We start from the raw sequence: 20,240 nt of genomic DNA on the forward strand, positions 1-20,240 counted from the left end.
TTCTCCCGAAGGACCTGGAGCCCCTTCCTGACATGCTCCACGTGGGAGGACCAGTCCTTGGAAAACACCAGTATGTCATCAAGGTACACAACAAGAAAATTACCCAGGTAATCTCTCAGGATTTCATTAATAAAATTCTGGAAGACAGCAGGGGCATTACACAACCCAAAGGGCATGACCAGGTATTCAAAATGACCCTCGGGTGTGTTGAACGCAGTTTTCCACTCATCCCCCTCTTTGATGCGGATAAGGTTATATGCCCCCCGTAGATCGAACTTAGAAAACCATTGGGCTCCCTGAACCTGATTAAAAAGATCCGGAATCAAAGGAAGTGGGTACTGGTTCCTTACGGTGACCTTATTCAGGTTACGATAATCAATGCACGGCCTAAGACCACCATCCTTCTTCCCCACGAAGAAGAAGCCCGCACCTACAGGAGAAGTCGAGGGGCGAATGAAACCCTTGGCTAGGCATTCTTGGATATACACCCTCATAGCTTCACGTTCAGGACATGAAAGATTAAATATCCTACCCTTAGGAAGCTTGGCACCAGGCACCAAATCGATGGCGCAATCGTAATCTCTATGGGGGGGCAACACCTCGGAGGCCTCCTTAGAAAACACATCGGCGAAGTCCTGAACAAACTCAGGAAGCGTGTTTACCTCCTCCCGGGGAGAAATAGAGTTAACAGAAAGACATGACATAAGACATTCACTACCCCATTTGGTGAGATCCCCAGTATTCCAATCAAACGTAGGATTATGCAACTGCAACCAGGGAAGACCTAATACCAGATCAGACGATAATCCCTGCATCACCAGTACAGAGCACTGCTCCAAATGCATGGAGCCAACCAGGAGTTCAAAAACAGGAGTATGCTGAGTAAAATAACCATTAGCAAGGGGAGTTGAGTCGATACCTACTACAGGGATAGGATAAGGTAAATCAATAAATGGCATCTTTAGAGACATAGCAAATTCCACAGACATGATATTAGCAGATGAGCCAGAATCCACGAAAGCACTGCCCGTGGCAGACCGGCCAGCAAACGAGACCTGAAAGGGAAGCAAAATTTGATTGCATTTCACATTAACGGGAAATACCTGTGCGCCCAAGTGACCTCCCCGATGATCACTTAGGCGCGGAAGTTTTCCGGCTTTTTATTCTTGCGCCTGGGACAGGTGTTCAGTAGATGCTTGTCGTCCCCACAGTAGAAGCAGAGACCATTCATTCTGCGAAACTCCCTACGTTGTCGAGGGGACATGGAGGCCCCGAGTTGCATAGGTACCTCCGAGTCCTCCGTGGAGGGGCGAGGAGACGGGACCTCGGGGGGGGATCGCAGAAAAGTCAGAGGGGAGCACATTGAAGCGTTCAAGCTGACGTTCCCTGAGACGTCGGTCAAGTCGTACTGCTAGGGCCATAACCTGGTCAAGGGAGTCAGAAGAGGGGTAGCTAACCAGCAGATCCTTCAGGGCGTCAGATAATCCTAACCTAAACTGGCATCTTAGGGCCGGATCGTTCCACCGAGAAGCTACGCACCACTTTCTAAAATCAGAATAGTATTCCTCAGCCGGTCTCCTACCCTGACGTAAGGTCACCAGCTGACTCTCGGCTAAAGCAGTCCTGTCAGTCTCGTCGTAAATGAGTCCGAGGGCAGAGAAAAAACGATCAACAGAGGAAAGTTCAGGGGCGTCAGGAGCCAAGGAGAAGGCCCACTCTTGGGGCCCTTCCTGGAGTCGGGATATGATGATACCCACCCGCTGGTTCTCGGAACCTGAGGAGTGGGGTTTTAGGCGGAAATACAGTCTGCAACTCTCCCGGAAGGAGAGAAACGTCTTACGGTCCCCTGAGAACCGGTCAGGTAACTTGAGGTCGGGTTCTAGAGGTGAGGTGAGGGGTACTACTAAGGCAGCGTCACCCTGGTTGACCCTCTGGGCCAGGGCCTGGACCTGTAGTGAGAGGCCCTGCATCTGCTGGGTCAGGGTCTCAAGGGGGTCCATGATAGCGTCAGCGTAGGAGAAATGGTAGACTAGGTATGGGCTTGTAATTATGTAATGGCAGGAAGGAGGTGAAGGGAAAGTGAGCCCTAATCTACCCACCGCCCTGTACCTGCCTACTTGCAACGACCCGCCCTAGGCGACGGGGTACAACTGGGCGGCGGTCCCTACGCTGTCTAAGTGCACGGGAGAACAAACAGGGAACACGCAAGGGAAGGGGCAGTAGCCCACGGAACGCCGCGAGGAAACGGAGCGGTGAATGAGTAGTAGGACCAGGATGAAGTGGAGTATACCCAAGTGAGCACGGAGAAGGAAGCAAGCCAGAGGCAAAGCAAAGCAGGTTAAGCAGAACTGCAGCAAGGCAGAAGCACGGCAGAAGCAGGCTGGAGCAAGCAGCAGTGGGGCCAGGAATCCAGAAGAATTACAAGCACTGAGGAGGAGAACACGGCAGGTAATAAAGGACAGGGGGCGGAGCTAACTCCGACTGACCAGGCCGCGATAGGCTCTCCCACTCCTGAGCCTGCCACCCTGGTTGGTGGGAGACGGTGTCAGTCTAACAGGTCTGGCCTCAGGTGTGGATTGATTAATCCCAGGAGTATACCTAGACGTAGTACCTGGCAGATCCCTAACATTTACATAGGCTAACTGTTTGGTCTGTTTAATCCATCTTGCTATAGTGGCTCTACTGGCTGCCGAACCTTTGTTAGGACCCTGAAACTGGACAAACAAACTTTCTGAGGATCTTAGATCCTTGGTGATCTTTAGGTACTGGACTAGGCATCTCCTTACGTCTAGGCAGTTAGGGTATGTTCACACGAGGGCGTCCGTAACGGCTGAAATTACGGGGATGTTTCAGCCTGAAAACATCCCCGTAATTTCAGCCGTAACGGCATGTGTAGGCGCTTGAACGCCGCATCCATTACGGACGTAATTGGCGCTGCTATTCATTGAAGTCAATGAATAACGGCTCCAATTACGGCCAAAGAAGTGACAGGTCACTTCTTTGACGCGGGCATCTATTTACGCGCCGTCATTTGACAGCGGCGCGTAAATTACGCCTCGTGTGAACAGACAAACGTCTGCCCATTGCTTTCAATGGGCAGATGTTTGTCAGCGCTATTGAGGCGCTATTTTCGGACGTAATTTGGGGCAAAAACGCCCGAATTACGTCCGTAAATAGGCCGTGTGAACATACCCTTAAACTATTGTTCCCTCTGCTTTTTTGGGGAGTCGCAAAAGGAGGGAAGAATAATCTCTTGGTCTAAATGAAAGGGAGAGACCACTTTAGGAAGAAATCCTGGTAAGGTTTTTAGGATGACTCTATCCTCTAATAGTAGAGTATGTGGAGGAAAGGCAGATAGGGCCTGAATCTCACTCAGTGTCAGCATTTTTATATATCTAGATTCTAGTGGTTCGAACGGTGGATTTGTAATACCCTGGAGAACGATGTTTAAGTCCCATGGAGGAACTGGGGATCTTATCTGGTGTTTAAGTCTGCAGGAGGCTGTTTGGAATCTCTTAATCCAGGGGTGTTCTGCGAATTTAAAATTAAAAAAGGAAACAATGTGAATTTACTGAGCCTTTAATGTGCTAGGCCTAAGGTTCTTATATAATCCTGCCTGGAGAAAATTCAATATTAGAGGGATATCTGTTTTGGTTAGAGGATTAATGTCCCTCCCTGCAAATTAAAAAAATGCTTTCCAGGCTCTCAGATATATTTTAGAGGTAACCTGTTTCCTACTAGCTAGCAGGGTGGAAATGACAGACTCTGAGAATCCTCTCTGGAAGGATAATCCTTAGACAGTTTCCAGGCTGTCAGGTGGCGTTTCTGAATCTCGGGGTGCATTACTGGGCCCTGGTATAGGAGATTTAGTATGTTCGGGAGAATCCACGGTTGGTCTGAGGACATCTTCCTTAACCACGTGAACCATGGTCTCTTTGGCCAGAAGGGGGCTATTAATATCATACTGGCCTTGCCTTCCCTGGCCTTTATGATTACTCTAGGGAGAAGGTTTAGGAAGGAAAGGCATAGCCCCCCTCTTGACTCCAACATTGGGAGAATGTGTCTATTGCTGCTGGGTGTTCTGAGGGGTCTAGGGAGAAGAATCATGTGGTCTTTCTGTTTTCCCTGGACGCAAATATATCTATTGAGGGGGTCCCCCATTTGAGAACGATCTTCTGAAATACTGTCGTATTCAGAGACCATTCTGACTGGCGTAGCCTTTCTCGGCTTAGGGTCAAGACAACCAGGTGGCAGGCTTCCTATCAGCTGTGCATCTGAAGGGAAAACAAGTGGTGCTCTTGCTGAGAAAATATCTGGGAAGATACGTCCATCAGCAAGGCCGATCTTGTACCCCCTTGATGATTTATATAAGACACTGTGGTTGTGTTGTCGGAATAGATTTTTAATTTCCGACCCAGAAATTGCTGGTATGGATTTCTTCATGGCCTGAAGAACTGCTGCCAGTTCCCTGAAGTTGGAGGATCTCTGTATGGTCTGTTGATCCCACTGATCCTGAAGAGAAGAGCAGTCGTATTGAGCGCCCCACCCCCCAGGACTCGCGTCTGTGGTAATATTGAGAGGAGGAGTTGATGTCCATGAAACGCCCCGCATAAGGTTCTCCCTGTTCAACCACCATCTGAGAGACAGCCTGGCTGCAGGTGAGATGTGTTGGGGTTGATCTAGGGAGAGACTGCTCCTGTTCCACTGCTTTAGGGTATGTTCACACGAGGGCGTCCGTTACAGCTGAAATTACGGGGATGTTTCAGCCTGAAAACATCCCCGTAATTTCAGCCGTAACGGCATGTGCAGGCGCTTGAACGCCGCGTCCATTACGGGCGTAATTAGCGCTGCTATTCATTGTAGTCAATGAATAACGGCTCCAATTACGGCCAAAGAAGTGACAGGTCACTTCTTTGACGCGGGCGTCTATTTACGCGCCGTCTTTTGACTGCGGCGCGTAAATTACGCCTCGTGTGAACAGACAAACGTCTGCCCATTGCTTTCAATGGGCAGATGTTTGTCAGCGCTATTGAGGCGCTATTTTCGGACGAAATTCGGGGCAAAAACGCCCGAATTACGTCCGTAAATAGTGCGTGTGAACATACCCTTAGAATGTCCCACTAAACGTTTTTGACAAAGTCGCTTATTATAGGAGGATGCCATTTTCTTTTTACAAACAGCACATTCCTTGTTGTGGGTTTTTTCCAGTTTTTTTCCTAGGACAATGCCTGGCCTAAACATATGCAAGAAAAGGGGAAAAGCATTTAGTAAGGAAGAGGTTCTTTATCGTGCCCAGACTTTTCCCTCAAGTACCAGACTGGAGGATTTGGTAGCATCTGAGCAATCAGCACGTCCTGATGCTTCTTCTGGCGTTTCCATAATGGAGGAAGAAGCTAGAGACTGAGGCTCCGTGTTGTTCAGGCCTAAATAGGCCTTGGATTGGTTGGGAGGCCCTCTACTCCGGACGCCTAGAGCAAATCCTCCCAGTTAGGGTCGCCGGAACCAGCGCCTCCTGGAGCATTGGACGCGTCACCCCGCCAGAAGTGACGTGTCGTGGTGACCGGAAGTGTCCCGCAAGCCGCCAACGCTGGGCATCGTCCGGCCCCACCAGGGAGCAGAGTATGACCCCGGAAAACCGCTCTCCCGCCAGAGGAAGGACTCACCCTGTGGACCTTAAACCACCTCCAGGGAGGGAGGCGATGGACCGGGAGAGGAGACAGTACCTGTACCAAGCTTAAGGTTGCTCCCTCCTATACCTTCCAGAGCACCCCTAGGGAAATTAGGTAGGAACCTTGCTACGGGGTCTGCAACCCAGAGAGAAGTGCTTTTCCTACAGTACAATCCCATCCGGAGGACAGGAAACTTGACTCGGTGTGTGGAGAGGTGTGTCCCTTTTTATATCCTAAGGTTTCCTGTCCAGCGAATGGGATGTCTCCAGGGCTGCTGTCATAGGTGAAAGGGTAAAAAGATGCATCTTAAAAACATAGGTATAGAAATAAAGGAAAACTTTACAGACTGTCCTCATCCAAATCTCAATTTCCTCTTTTAATAAGATTGTGTCTCTTCACCCATTCTCTTTGCAAAAGCAAAAGCCCTCAGACTACCGACCGTCAGTTAATACTTAAAGGAGTATTCCCATTTTGGAAATTTATGGCATATCCACATGTGCACTTCTGGTACAGACCAATAACACTTTTTAATTTGGATGTTAAAATGCTAGCTAAAGTTTTATCCAATCGCTTATCCTCAGTTTTAGACAAAATCATCATGACCAGAAAAAAAAATAGGTTTTATGCCTCTTAAAACCACAGTGTCTAAGATCAGAAAGCTTTTTTTTTATATATAAATATTTAGATTATTATTTGATTATTTTTTTTTTGTTAACTCTATTATATAATATTCCAATTGCCTTGGCGTTAGTAAATTTAAAACAATCCGCTAGAGATCTTTAAATCAGGAAGGGGCACTAGGCAAGGTTTCCCTTTATCTCCATATTTTCTCTTAATGAACATCTTGCAGAAATGGCGTGGAAAGTTGATGGCCTAAATAATAAATGATCATTTATGTTAGACGGATTACATGTTATTTATTTGCGAGACAACGGGAAATCTAATAAGATCTGTGGAGATTTTGAATACAACATTTTATCAGGGATAAATATAAATGAGGAAAAATTATGTTCATCTAGAAACCTCTCCCTCTACAAAAATCAAATTTGGTATATATAACTCAAGTTCTAAATATATGGGGATTAGAAATTCTCAAAATGTATCTAATTATATTGAATTAAATATGACCTCTTTATTAGCAAAAAAAATTAATGAAAAGCAAAAATGTTGGGCTACAATAAACTTAAGTATACTAGATTACATTGCTTTCATTAAAATGGTTATGTTACTGCAAAGGTTATATATACGTTTTACGAACACTCTGGTAGTAATAATTAAATATTTGTCTTTATAAAGAAATGTTTTCATGAAATAGTTTGTAGATTATTCAGGCTAATTCTTGATTTCTTATTCCTCCAAAGGGAGGGAGTTAAAGGTGGACGTAGGGGGCCATATCCCCAGGCATCATTTTATTTCTTATCAAATTTTTCATTACTGGGTTGGGACAGTATAACATCTCAGATTATTGTTGACATATAATATGTCTTGTATTCAAAGTAAGCAAATATAATCCAGGCTTTGGAGGCACCAGATTGAGGGAAAATGTGTTTCCTACCATTTTTCTCCTTCATAAAATATAAAGTCATTTGATGAATTAACAGAAGAATTTGGCTTACATAAGAACTCCTTTATTAACACCTTTACTTCTGAACCCCCATTTTAGAATACCAGATCATTTTCTTTACCTTATAGATTTTTTGAAGAGATTATATATCTAACAAAAAGGAATATCAAGAGTATACAAAGCTCTAAAATGATCTAGCGTTAATGGAGCATAAAAGTCGATAGGAAATAGATAGTGGCCAAATTCTGCAAGATGAGTACGGCTTATTTCACACTACCGCTCGTATACGTTTTCCTCTCTTCCACCAGAGGAAGAGAGGATCGAAGGATTAAACAGAAAGAAACGTTGATATCAATGGTAATACTTTGTTTAAGTTGCTTTCCGTTTGTCTCCGTTCACTAGGTTTCCGTTTTATTTGACGGAAGCAAAAGTGCAGAACTTTTGTTTCCATGAAAAAAAGTAGCCTAGAGAGACAAACGGAAAGCAACTGAAACAAAAGCATTACCATTGAAACCTACAAATAGGCAAACAATTTTATAATCCTGGATAACCCCTTTAAATTTTGTATATTCTGGTTCGCGAATTCAGTTGCAACTAAGGAAGACTACGACTGGTATTATATATACACCGATGAGATACCAACAGAGAAGGACACAAATACAGAGTAATGTTCAATGTAAGGCAACGTTGCTGAACTATATAGAATCTACTGCATTAAGTCCTAGGTGATAACCAAGATAAACTTGGTGCATGGATCAAAAATTGACATAAGATAAATCCAAGAAAATATGATCGCCGTCGGATGAAGGCAGTTGCCGAAACACGCGTCGGGTACAGACATCTCTTTCACGCTCCCTCCATGTCCACCGGTATGTTTTACATCTTCTCCCTGTTAGACAGCTGTCATTGAGCTTTTCATGTCGTTTCTCTGTTATCTTTTGTGAGCCCTTGTGTATTGCACACCTGACTTTTCAATGTTGATCCTTCAGCATTCACATTAGGGTTCTTGTCAGCCCTCCAGATCTATTCAGACAATTCACTGCATTTGCGTATATGTAACTGTTGTTGTATGCCCTCACATAGGCGGGCTAGTATACACATACATATTTGTTGGATCTCATTGGACTGTTTCTCTTGTCATAACTTACCTTGGCTCCATTAGACATAGGTCTGCATGAATACCTATATAATCCTTGCTGTTTTAACAACATGTTTAGTGCTTACACAATCACTTAATATCTACATCCGGTGTGCGATCGATTTGATGTCTTTTTATTGAGTGACTCATTCCCTGTTCCAGTTTTAATCATGTCATGTTTTTATGTCAATAAAATCTTGTACTTTTTTCCATAAATTTCATGTGCTTGAGTCGATCATATTTTCTTGGATTTATCTTACGACTGGTATTAGTAGATCTTTATATGCTGCTAGAAAAATAATTTTACAGCTTTGGACCTCAGATGTGCCATTAAGATTAGTTAAATATATCATGTTTCCTTGAATAAAGAAAAAAAAAAAAGTGAATTCTATTTGGAGCATACGGCTCATAAATTGGAAGTAATATTATCGTGTGTATGTACCACTTGGTTTGGTTCGGGTGAGTATGTAGCATACATAGTATTTTTACTTTTTATTATGCTCTATTCTTGAATGTTCCTTAATTTATTTTTTGTTTTACTAGATGGTAATTTAAAACAAGATCTGGAAACCTCCAGTTACACGTGTCTAGCAGCATTTTCCGCGTCGCTTTTTAAGGTCACAATGCTGCAACCAGATGTTAGTTAAAAGTCTAAAGTGAAATATGAAGATGTATACATATATAACATTTAGGTTTGTGGCGTTTTTGGGAATCATACTTTTTTTCAGCCGTTTTAAACGCAGAACAAAAACACTATGTGACGAGGTCTAAACACAAAGTTTGGGTCTTGATGTTCTTGAAAAGGCTTTTCAGCTTTCTACGTATCCACGTGATGTTTACCAGTTTCCTTTTTTATTTATTTATTTTTTTAACTTGTTGCACTACTCTGCATTTTTGTCTGCTGGACAAACCTGGTTGATCCATTAGAAGTCCACTGGATCCTAGATTATGAAAGATCCTAACAAATCAATTTTATCCATCGTGGTTTCTGTAAAATGGAACGATCATGTTAGTGTGTGTTCCTGTATGCCTCTAAAAGAAGCCTTGGGGTTAAATGAGGTTTCACTCAGCAGTATTTAGGTCATTATTTTGCCCCGGTATTGGTAAGCCAAAACCAGTAGTGGGTCCAAAACATGAAAGAGGTAAAAAAAAATAAAAAAAATATTTATATTTCTTCTCTGTGTAGGTTCCACTCTTGACGTCAAAATACTAAAGCAAAAAACTGACCAAAATGCTGTTATCTGAATGAGGCCTAAGGGTATGTGCACACGTAAACTGCATTTACGTCTGAACTTACGGAGCTGTTTTCAGGAGAAAACAGCTCCGTAATTGCAGACGTAATTGCTCATCCTCGCATTTTGCGAGGTGTCATTGACGGCTGTAATTTAGAGTTGTTCTTCATTGAATTCAATGAAAAACGGCTCAAATTACGTCCAAAGAAGTGTCCTGCACTTCTTTGATGAGGCAGTCATTTTACGCGTCGTCGTTTGGCAGCTGTCAAACGACGACGCGTAAATAACAGGTCGTCGGCACAGTACGTCGGCAAACCCATTCAAATGAATGGGCAGATGTTTGCTGACGTATTGGAGCCGTATTTTCAGGCGTAAATCGAGGCATAATACGCCTCGTTTACGCCTGAAAATAGGTCACGTGAACTCAGCCTTATACTAAAAAAAAAAACTAAAGTTGATCAAGAGGAGCTGCTGTCAGCCAAGCGGTCAGTCCAGCTCACTGTCTGATTTGGCTGACAACGGCGTTCTACAGCTTCTATGTACAGTGAATACATAGAAGCTGCAGAACAGAAACAAAGGAAATGTTTAAATAAATGTACAAAAGCAAAAAAGTACTTGTCACTAAATACATACATTACATGAAAACAAATGACATTGAAGGCTTTCATAGCCCTTAAATAGTAATTTCCCTAGAATATATTCGCTTTCAACTTTGTGATATAAAAGAATGGGTGTTCATGATCAATACAAAATAATAAATACCTTACCAATGTATTCAAAATATATTATGTGGCATAGCAAGTGGTAAAAGGCATCATAAAATGACATCAGTTTGAGAACTTGCCCATATTTTTCCATGGGATCGTTCTGCAATTACAATTGTTCAAACCAAACTTCATCTAAAACAGGGCAAAAAGCCAACAGTTATTGTGTGAATGAGCACTTAAAACTTTATTATGCACTTGTACATCTATGATTTTTACACATTATATTTGTCACCACAAGAGCCCTGTATTTTGCAAACATTGGTCAGTAATTATTCGCTGACAAGGCTGAGTGTCCATTTGAACAGGAATGTTTCCCTACTTGGAGTCCACATAGATGACGGATGTTTGTAGACTAAAATAAGGGAAGGGCTTTTATTTCTCTGTGATAAACACCATCCACACATCTCACAATCCTACAAAAATAGAGATAATGAAGCAGCCACAGATTATATGACCACACAAAGCAGCCATTCAACTGGAAAGAAAGTGCAGAGTAACAAGGATATAACAAGACCAAGAATTTATGCAGTAATATATTCACTAAATGTAAACCATCATGATATATTTCTTTTCTTTACTCATGTAACCTCCATTCTCCAGTAAGGAAACATGCATTTTTGAAGTGACACTCTTCCAACAACTTTTTGAAAGAAAAAAAACAAAAACACTGACATTATAAAAAAATAAATAAAAACAACAAAAAGTTAAAAAAATTAAGATGACAATTACAGGAAAATTTTCACCAATCGGTTATTCTTGTGCAGTTATTCTTTTTGCAGGGACCATTTTACATATGAATGAAAAATAATACATTGTGCTTCCACTGAGAAAATAAAAATAATACCCTGTAACTAGTAATGATAACGCCATTGTTGCTGGTTGGAACCAGTCATTGATAGTAGACAAAGAAACGGGTCCATCCAGCAGCAACGGGGTTTAGAAGATTTATGTATATAGGCAGTAGTTTTAGTGGACATGGCAATCTATCAAATGAACAATAGGACTCATGTACCATAGAATTGTGATTCATAATAACCCACCCCCCTCTCCTCTCTATAGATGATACTTTCGTAGCAGGTCTGATTGCCAGGAGTATTTCCTCTCGGGAAATCTTTCTGGTATTTTTATCTTCATGAAATCTTGAATACACCTTTCTAACTCTTCTTCAATAGAGAGCTTTTCTTTCACCACTTTTTTTTTAGTAGTGTTGGACTCTCTAGAGCCAGTAGTTAAAGTTCGTAAAAGGTCACTTTTTCGGCGAATTTCAGACTGCTGCAGAATTTGCACTGGTCCCTTCTTAGCTGGTCGATCTAGAGTCTGTATGTTGGGCTGACGGGTCACCGGACCACAGATGACTGTCTCTTGAGGAGAGCTGGCTTCTGATTGGCTATCACAACTGGATGTAGACAGTTCATTACAAGATGTTCCACTTTCCCCTTCCTTCTCCCCTTTTGTGTTTTTACAGCAGCAATCACAATGAGTTGATGGCCATCTAGAAGGACCTCCTGCAAAAAATCAAAGAATATTATAAATATACTGATCGCTGTGAATATGTATAATTAAGCTTATTACATGAGATGAGAATTAATATTTCACATAAATCGTACTTACAATTTTATGAAACTTTCTTTATAGTTAAAGGGGTATTTATGCACATCTTCTAATGTTATGGCATATCAGTAGGATACGCCATAGCATTATTATTGTGGCAGGCTGACTTCTGGGACCAGCAAAGATCACTAGAACAAATTGAACAAGGTGCCTTTAAATTTTTCCCTGTAAAACAGCTATCTTGTCCACCACAGGGAATTGTAACAGTTCCATTCAATGGATGGAGCTGTGAATGTTGCAGTTCCCTGCACAGTGGGTGGACAGAATGTTGCTGTGCATAGAGAAAAACTATGAAGGAGGTGAGGAGCTTACTAGTGCTGCAGCTCCTTCATTCTGAGCATAGCTTGGAATCCCAGCAGTCAGACCTCACCAATCTGGGAGGGATGGCATATCCTAGGGATATGCCATCACTTCTAATGGTGGAACAACTCCTTTGAAGGTCATACATAATATCAATGACTATACAATTTTATCCCTTGTATGTATGAAATATTTATGGGTCAATTAAAATTACCTGTTATTTCACAACAAATCTACCATTTAACAGCCATAAAGAATGCAAAAATTTTATGGTCAAAACGCAATTTTTTAACCCCTTAAGGACGCAGCCTAGTTTGGGCCTTAAGGCTCAGAGCCCATTTTTCAAATCTCACATATTTCACTTTATGTGGTAATAACGTCGGAATGCTTAAACCTATCCAAGCGATTCTGAAATTGTTTTCTCGTGACACATTGGGCTTTAGGATAGTGGTAAAATTAGGTCGATATATTCATTGTTTATTTGTGAAAAGTTGCAAAATTTAGAGAAAATTTAGAAAAAATAGAATTTTTCTGATTTTAAATGCATCTGCTTGTAAAACAGATGGTTATACCACCCAAAATAGTTACTAGTTCACATTCCCCATATGTCTACTTTAGATTGGCATCGTTTTTTGAACACTCTTTTATTTTTATTGGACGTTACAAGGCTTAGAACATAAACAGCAATTTCTCATATTTTTAAGAAAATTTCAAAAGCCTTTTTTTTAAGGTACCTGTTCAGTTCTGAAGTGACTTTGAGGGGCTTATATATTAGAAACCCAAATAAAACACCCCATTTTAAAAACTAGACCCCTCAAGGTATTCAAAACAGCATTTAAAAAGTTTTTTTTAACCCTTTAGGCATTTCACAGGAATTAAAGCAAAGTGGAAGTGAAATTTACAAATTTCATTTTTCTTGCTGAATTTCAAAATGTATTAAATTTTTTTCTGTAACACAGAAGGTTTTACCAGAGAAACAATACTAAATATGTATTGTCCAGATTCTGCAGTTTTTAGAAATGTCCCAAATGTGTCTCTAGTGCGCTCGTGGACTAAAACACAAGCCCCAGAAGCAAAGAAGGACCTAGTGCATTTTGAGGCCTCTTTTTTATTAGAATATATTTTAGGCAGCATGCCAGGTTTGAAGAGGTGTTGAGGTGCCAAAACAGTAGGAATTCCCCAAAAGTGACCCCATTTCGGAAACTGCACCCCTCAAGGAATTTATTTATTGTTGTCGTTACCATTTTGACCAAACAGTTTTTTCACAGCGCGTATTTGAATTGGGATGTGAATTTAAAAAAAAGAAATTTTTTCCAATAATATGTAGTTTTGGCTCAAAATTTCTTACTTTCACAAGGAATAAAACACTCCATTTTGTTGCCCAATTTGTCCTGACTGCGGCAATACCCCATTTGTGGTGATAAACTGCCGTTTGGGCCCATGGGAGGGCTCAGAAGGAAAGGAGCGCTATGTGTTTTTTGGAATCCAGATTTTGCTGGATTGGTTTTCGGGTGCCATGTCGCATTTGCAAAGCCCCAGAGGTATCAAAGCAATGGAAACCCCCAAGAAGTGACCCCATTTTAAAATATTCACCCCTTAAGGCATTCATCTAGAGGTGTAGTGAGCATTTTGACCCCACAGGTATTGTCTAAAACAGGGGTCTCAAGCACGCGGCCCGCGGGCCGCATGCGGCCCCTGGGGTTGTCATCTGCGGCCCGCGGGACACAGAGCCGCTAGTATCGGCTCTGCTCCGAGACTCTGGAATTCCCTGACATCGCTGTCCACATATGAACAGCGATGTCTGGGGCTTCCCCAGAGCTGGAGTCCCGAGCAGAGCGCTGGTGTCGGCTCTGCTCCGGGACTCTGTGGAATTCCCTGACATCGCTGCCCATATATGGACAGTGTCAGGGTCTTGCCCAGAGCGGAGCAGAGCGCTGGTGTCGGCTCTGCTCCTGGACTCTGTGGAATTCCCTGACATCGCTGTCCACATATGAACAGCGATGTCTGGGGCTTCCCCAGAGCCGGAGTCCCGAGCAGAGCGGGACTCTGGGGAAGCCCTTTGACATCGCTGTCCATACATCGACAATGATGTCAGGGGCTTCCCCAGAGCAGGAGTCCCAGTGATGTCAGGAGCACAGCTGGAGTCCCAGGAAGAGCCTACTAGCGCTCTGCCTGGGACTCCAGCTCTGGGCAAGCCCCTGACATCACTGGGGCAGCCTCTACAGAGGGCACTGGGGCAGCCTCCACAGAGGGCACTGGGGCAGCCTCTACAGAGGGCACTTTGGCAGCCTCTACAGATGGCACTGTGGCAGCCTCTACAGAGGGCACTGTGGCAGCCTCTACAGAGGGCACTGTGGCAGCATCTGAAGAGGACACTGGCATTATCTAGGGGTGTGTTGCATTATGTACAGAGGGCACTGTGGCCTTATGTACAGAGGGCACTGTGGCCTTATGTACAGAGGGCACTGTGGCCTTATGTACAGAGGGCACTGTGGCTTTATGTACAGAGGGCACTGTGGCCTTATGTACAGAGGGCACTGTGGCCTTATGTACAGAGGGCACTGTGGCCTTATCTACAGAGGGCACTGTGGCCTTATCTACAGAGGGCATTGTGGCCTTATGTACAGAGGGCACTGTGGCCTTATCTAGGGGTGTGTTGCATCATCCACAGAGGGCACTGCGGCAGCATCCACAGAGGGCACTGCGGCAGCATCCACAGAGGGCACTGCGGCAGCATCCACAGAGGGCACTGCGGCAGCATCCACAGAGGGCACTGCGGCAGCATCCACAGAGGGCACTGCGGCACTATCTAAAAAGGGGCTGCCCTATCTTGACATGTGTGCTAACTGAGCCGCCGGACTGCATTTAGCTACACTTAAACTGGAAAGCTGGATTGTTGAAATAAGCACGTGGAGAAATATCTCAAATTTTAAACCTAGCGCTATTATTATAGTAATGTAGTATTATTATTATAGTAATATAGTGTTATAGTAGTTCAAATTACTAATTGATTAACAATAATTTTGTATTGTATCAAATTTGAAAGTAATGCGGCCCGTCAACTTCCCATTTTTTCTATATGCGGCCCACTTACCCGGCCGAGTTTGAGACCCCTGGTCTAAAAGGTATTGTGCAGCAGATGGTGCAGTGTGAGATTTGCAATTTTCTATATATATATGCCATTTCAGTGTCCAATATATGGTGCCCAGAATGCGCCACTGGAAATATACACCCCTTAAATTGTAATGTGGGTTCTCCTGGGTACGGCAATACCCTATATGTGGCTGTTATCAGCTGCCTGGGCACACGGCAGGGCTTAGAAGGGAAGGACCACCATTTGGCCTACTGGAGCTTTTCTGTTAACAAGTCATGAAGGCAGAAGCCCCTGAGGTACCAGTACAGTTAAAACCCCCAAGAAGTGACCCCATTTTAAAATCTACACCCCTTAAGGCATTCATCTAGAGGTGTAGTGAGCATTTTGACCCCACAGGTATTGTCTAAAAGGTATTGTGCAGCAGATGGTGCAGCGTGAGATTTGCAATTTTCTATATATATATATATATATATATATATATATATATATATATATATATATATATATATATATGCCATTTCAGTGTCCAATATATTGTGCCCAGAATGTGCCACTGGAGATATACACCCCTTAAATTGTAATGTGGGTTCTCCTGGGTATGGCAATACCCTACATGTGGCTGTTATCAGCTGCCTGGGCACATAGCAGGGCTCAGAAAGGAAAGATGAGGGGGATAAGCTGTGCGGAATGCATCAGGGTAATAAAACTGGTGTAAATTAAAAATTAAGGATGTATGATACATTTTAAAACACTCTTTCATACAGAGCCCTGGCTTATCGGGACACGTGTCACATTGGTATGTTGTGTCCTTCCTTATCCCCCTCTTTGAGCAGACTCTGCACCTCTTTTGATTCTTTCCCTTCTTGCCAGTTTGGGGAACATCTCCTGGAAAGTGTTGCCCTGGTACGATGTGTGTGGCCTCGCTTCCAGAAGTACCGGGTGCCACCCCTTCCTGGTCCCTAAAGATTAGTTTTTTTTATAACCACCTCTTGAAATTCCAGGAAAGTTCCCCTCTGGCCTGCACATCGACATAGCACGTACGCGTTGTACAATGCCATCTGTATGATGTGCACGGCCAGCTTCTTATACCACACCCTTGATTTCCGCATGGCGCTGTAGGGTTTCAGGACTTGATCTGACAAGTCCACCCCTCCCATGTACCTATTGTAGTCCAGGATGCAGTCTGGTTTGAGGGTCTCTGTACTGGTACCTCGTACAGGTACATGGGTACTGGTGTGGCCATGTATTGTTGTCAATACAAGGACATCTCTCTTGTCCTTGTACTTGACACACAATATGTTGGTGCTAGAATGTGCCCTGCTCTCACCCCTTCTGAGTGTTTGCCCAAGCAGAGTCTTAGGGAGGCCTCTCATATTTCTTCTAGCAGTGCCGCATGCCGTAGTACTTCTGGAAGCAAGGCACTTGAAGAGTGGGACGCTAGTATAAAAATTATCCAGGTAGAGGTGGTAACCCTGGTCCAGCAGTGGGTGCACCAAATCCCACACAATTTTTGCATTAATTCCCAGTAAGGGGGGGGCATTCTGGGGGCTGAATACTGCTGTCCTTCCCTTCATATATCCTAAACTTGTAGGTATACCCTGATGCACTCTCGCACAGCTTATACATCTTCACGCCATACCTTGCCCTCTTACTTGGCAGGTACTGGCGGAATTGAAGCCTCCCTTTAAAATGTACCAAGGACTCATCAATGGAAATACACTTCTCGGGGGTGTATGCTTGGGCAAACCGGGCACTGAAATGGTCTAATAGGGGTCTCAGTTTATATAAACGGTCAAAACTGGGGTCATCTCGGGGTGGGCACTGCTCATTATCAGCATAATGTAAGAAGCGAAGTATTGCCTCATAACGCATCCTGGACATGGCCATACGGTACATCGGGGTGTGGTATAAGATGTCCGTGCTCCAGTAGGTCCTAATGGACGGTTTTTTCAGAAGCCCCATGTTCAGGTGAAGTCCCCAGAACTTGCCCAACTCTGCTGCATCTACAGGGGTCCACCTGTGGGATTGGGCATAAAAAGATGTGGGGTTCTTAGTAATATATTGTTGGGCATATAAATTTGTCTGGGAGACCATTAGTTCTATAAATTCATCAGTGAAGAAGAACTTGAAAAAGTCCATCTCACTGAGCCCTGCCGTTTTAAATTTGATCCCCGTATACTCGGGGATTTGGGGCTCATAATTTTCTGGTGTGGGGGTCCATATGGGGTCACTTCGCTCTGGGGCTTCAACTGCGATGGGGTCACTTCTCTCGGGGGTTTCAAGTGTGGTGGAGGTCCTGGGATGTCTCCTAGGTGGTCCCTCTTCATCACTAGATGAGGAGGTTGACAAATAAAAAAGTCACCATCCGACGAGTCTGTGTCGGAGGCAAGGAATGCATAGGCCTCTTCGGCAGAAAATCTTTTTTATTATTTGTGCGACACGTGTAATTTGTGTGATTAGACACGTGTATTACGTATACAGCAAAAAAAAATAAAAATCCCTAACTCAAAGCAATAGGATGCTACTTTTTTTTAATTTTTATTTTTTTAGAGAACAAGTGGACTTCCCTGACACTAAAGCTAACTAGGGCGAGGGTTCCTAACACTAAAGCTAACTAGATTTTTTTTAACTTCCCTAAAGCTAAACCTATCTACGGCGACGATTCCCTGACACTAAAGCTAACTAGATTATTCCGAAATTCCCTGACACTAAGACTAACTACGGTGATAGATCTCTAACGCTAAAACTAACTACGGTGACGGATTCCTGATGCTAAATTCCCTGACACTAAACCTCACTACGCTTTTTGACTGTTCCCTGACACTAACTAACCCTAATACTAAACTAGCTAGATGATAACTTTCAAAAAAAAATGTTTACATTTTAATACATTTTTATATCTTTTTTTTTGCTTTTTGTATTTTATAAAGAAGAAAAAATAAAAAAAATAATCCACAGGAACCAAAAAATGTGGCCCTGAAGACTAAGAAGTGGTCAGTGATAGATCACTGACCAAAAACGGGGGTGACAAGGGGAACACAAGGAGGAGGACGACGACAGGTGTGGGAAGTGGGAAGTACAAAAAAGTAAGTTTTTGAAGGTTTTTTTTAAGTTTTCGTTTCACAATTCTCCTACGCAACCGCTCTGAACAACTCTCCTACGCCAACAGAGAAGTTCAGGGCGGGTGCGGCAGGATGTGGAGTCTGGGGCAGGAAATGATGTATGCGATCGCTGCTAATGGTTAGTAGTCACTGACTAACCAATAGCAGCGATCGCCGGGGCGGGACCACTTCAATTGGTCCCGGAGTATTGAGCTGTGATAGCGTGCTGTCAGAAACAGCAGTTATCACAGCTCAAGCACGCGCCGGGATTAAATGGCGCCGTGTTTACTCAGGTCAGTACTATTACTGACCTGAGCGCGAACGATGTGCTCAGCGCGACGTAATAGTACTGACCTGAGCGCGAAGGGGTTAAAGAGAAAGTATAAATCAGAAAATTACATACTGTGTTATGTATGTCAGGTTTTTATTATACACAGTTTTTTTTTTAGTTTTTTTTGTAACTATCCACATAAAGAAAGAAAAATCTTAAAATATTCCAGTTTCACACCGGCCACTAGAGTAGTCACAATAGGCTGACACTTCCTATCTATACAGCAAAGCTGACAAGCAAGCTATAGAAAACAGGGAAAAGATATGCAGAAACATCTCATTAACTCACCCAGCCTGTAATGATAAAGGCCCTTTTATACTGGGCGATTATCCTGCAGATGAGCGTTAATAGTTGCCCTGTGTAAACAGGGCAGTGATCAGCAGATGAACGAGCAAACGCAAAGATTAAACAGGGAGATGCGCTGCCGACATGATGATAATGGATGGGGACGAGCGCACGGAGCTATGGATGGGGACGAGCGGTCGTTGCTCAGTGTGATAGGAACAAACTAGCACCAATCGACGATGTCTCGATCGGCGCTCGCTGCACCGGCCTACTGTCGGCTGGTGTAAAAGGCACTTAAATAACTGCTCTATTGTACTGCTGGATACCTAGATAAGGCAAGATGTAACACTATACACAGATGAGATTCTATGCATCGCCCCTGTCACTCCCTGGCCTCATGGAGACTAATTCTCTATGACATTTCCCGGACAATTGACTCACACCGTTGGCTTCATGGCAGCTGCAATGAACAAATCTCCAATGTAGGCAGACCACGCCACTAGTATGAGACCCGTGGACAGAGGAGCCTGGGCCCAAATGGCCCTGAACCTCCCCCTGTCCCAGCCTATTAATAGGATCCCTGGATTAAATTGTATCCTTTAGACATGGATAAAACTTAAAATATTTCCAATGCACAGGGTGCAAGGGAGCCGTTCCCGGCTCCCGGTACTGCCACATGCCACCTACTTTGTGATGCAGGTGGCATGAGGATGTCATTGTTCTGTCTGCACAGCTCTGCAGCAGCGTGAATGGAAGATGCCAGGCCTGATCTATGTAGCAGTGGCAAGCGAGAATTGCGCAAGGAGTGTAGGTTCATTGGCAGGTGAATATTACATTCCTTTCTAGTGAGTGGATTTTAATTTATGGGGCATATCGAGGGGCAAGTTTTTATTTATGGGGCACATTGTGGGGCATATTTTTTATTCAGGGGCGCTATATGTGACATTATTTTCAGGGCATAGTGGGGGGGGAGTAGTTTTTAATATATCAGGTATTTTGTATTCATGGACACAATGTGGGGCATATTTTTATTCAGGGGCGCTATATGTGACATTCATATTCAGGGCACTGTGTGAGGATTTGCAGCAAAAGTGAGCAGCAGAAGAAATTTGGGCGGTAAACTCTGCAGAGAAGTAGCATTGGTTGGA

At 43.4% G+C, this 20,240-nt stretch overlaps 1 protein-coding gene across 1 annotated transcript in view; it reads right to left on the reverse strand.

The window, feature by feature from the left end:
* Positions 1-10,537: 10,537 nt before the first annotated feature.
* KCTD16 (potassium channel tetramerization domain containing 16) overlaps positions 10,538-20,240 on the reverse strand; it is a 272,277-nt gene continuing 262,574 nt past the window's right edge. Inside the window, exon 3 of the mRNA XM_075856535.1 lies at positions 10,538-11,875. Coding sequence (XP_075712650.1) covers positions 11,424-11,875 — 452 coding nt within the window. The 3' untranslated portion in view covers positions 10,538-11,423. The remainder of the gene's footprint in view (positions 11,876-20,240) is intronic.

This window comes from Rhinoderma darwinii, chromosome 3 (genome assembly GCF_050947455.1).
Source record: "Rhinoderma darwinii isolate aRhiDar2 chromosome 3, aRhiDar2.hap1, whole genome shotgun sequence".
NCBI classification, from domain to species: domain Eukaryota; kingdom Metazoa; phylum Chordata; class Amphibia; order Anura; family Rhinodermatidae; genus Rhinoderma; species Rhinoderma darwinii.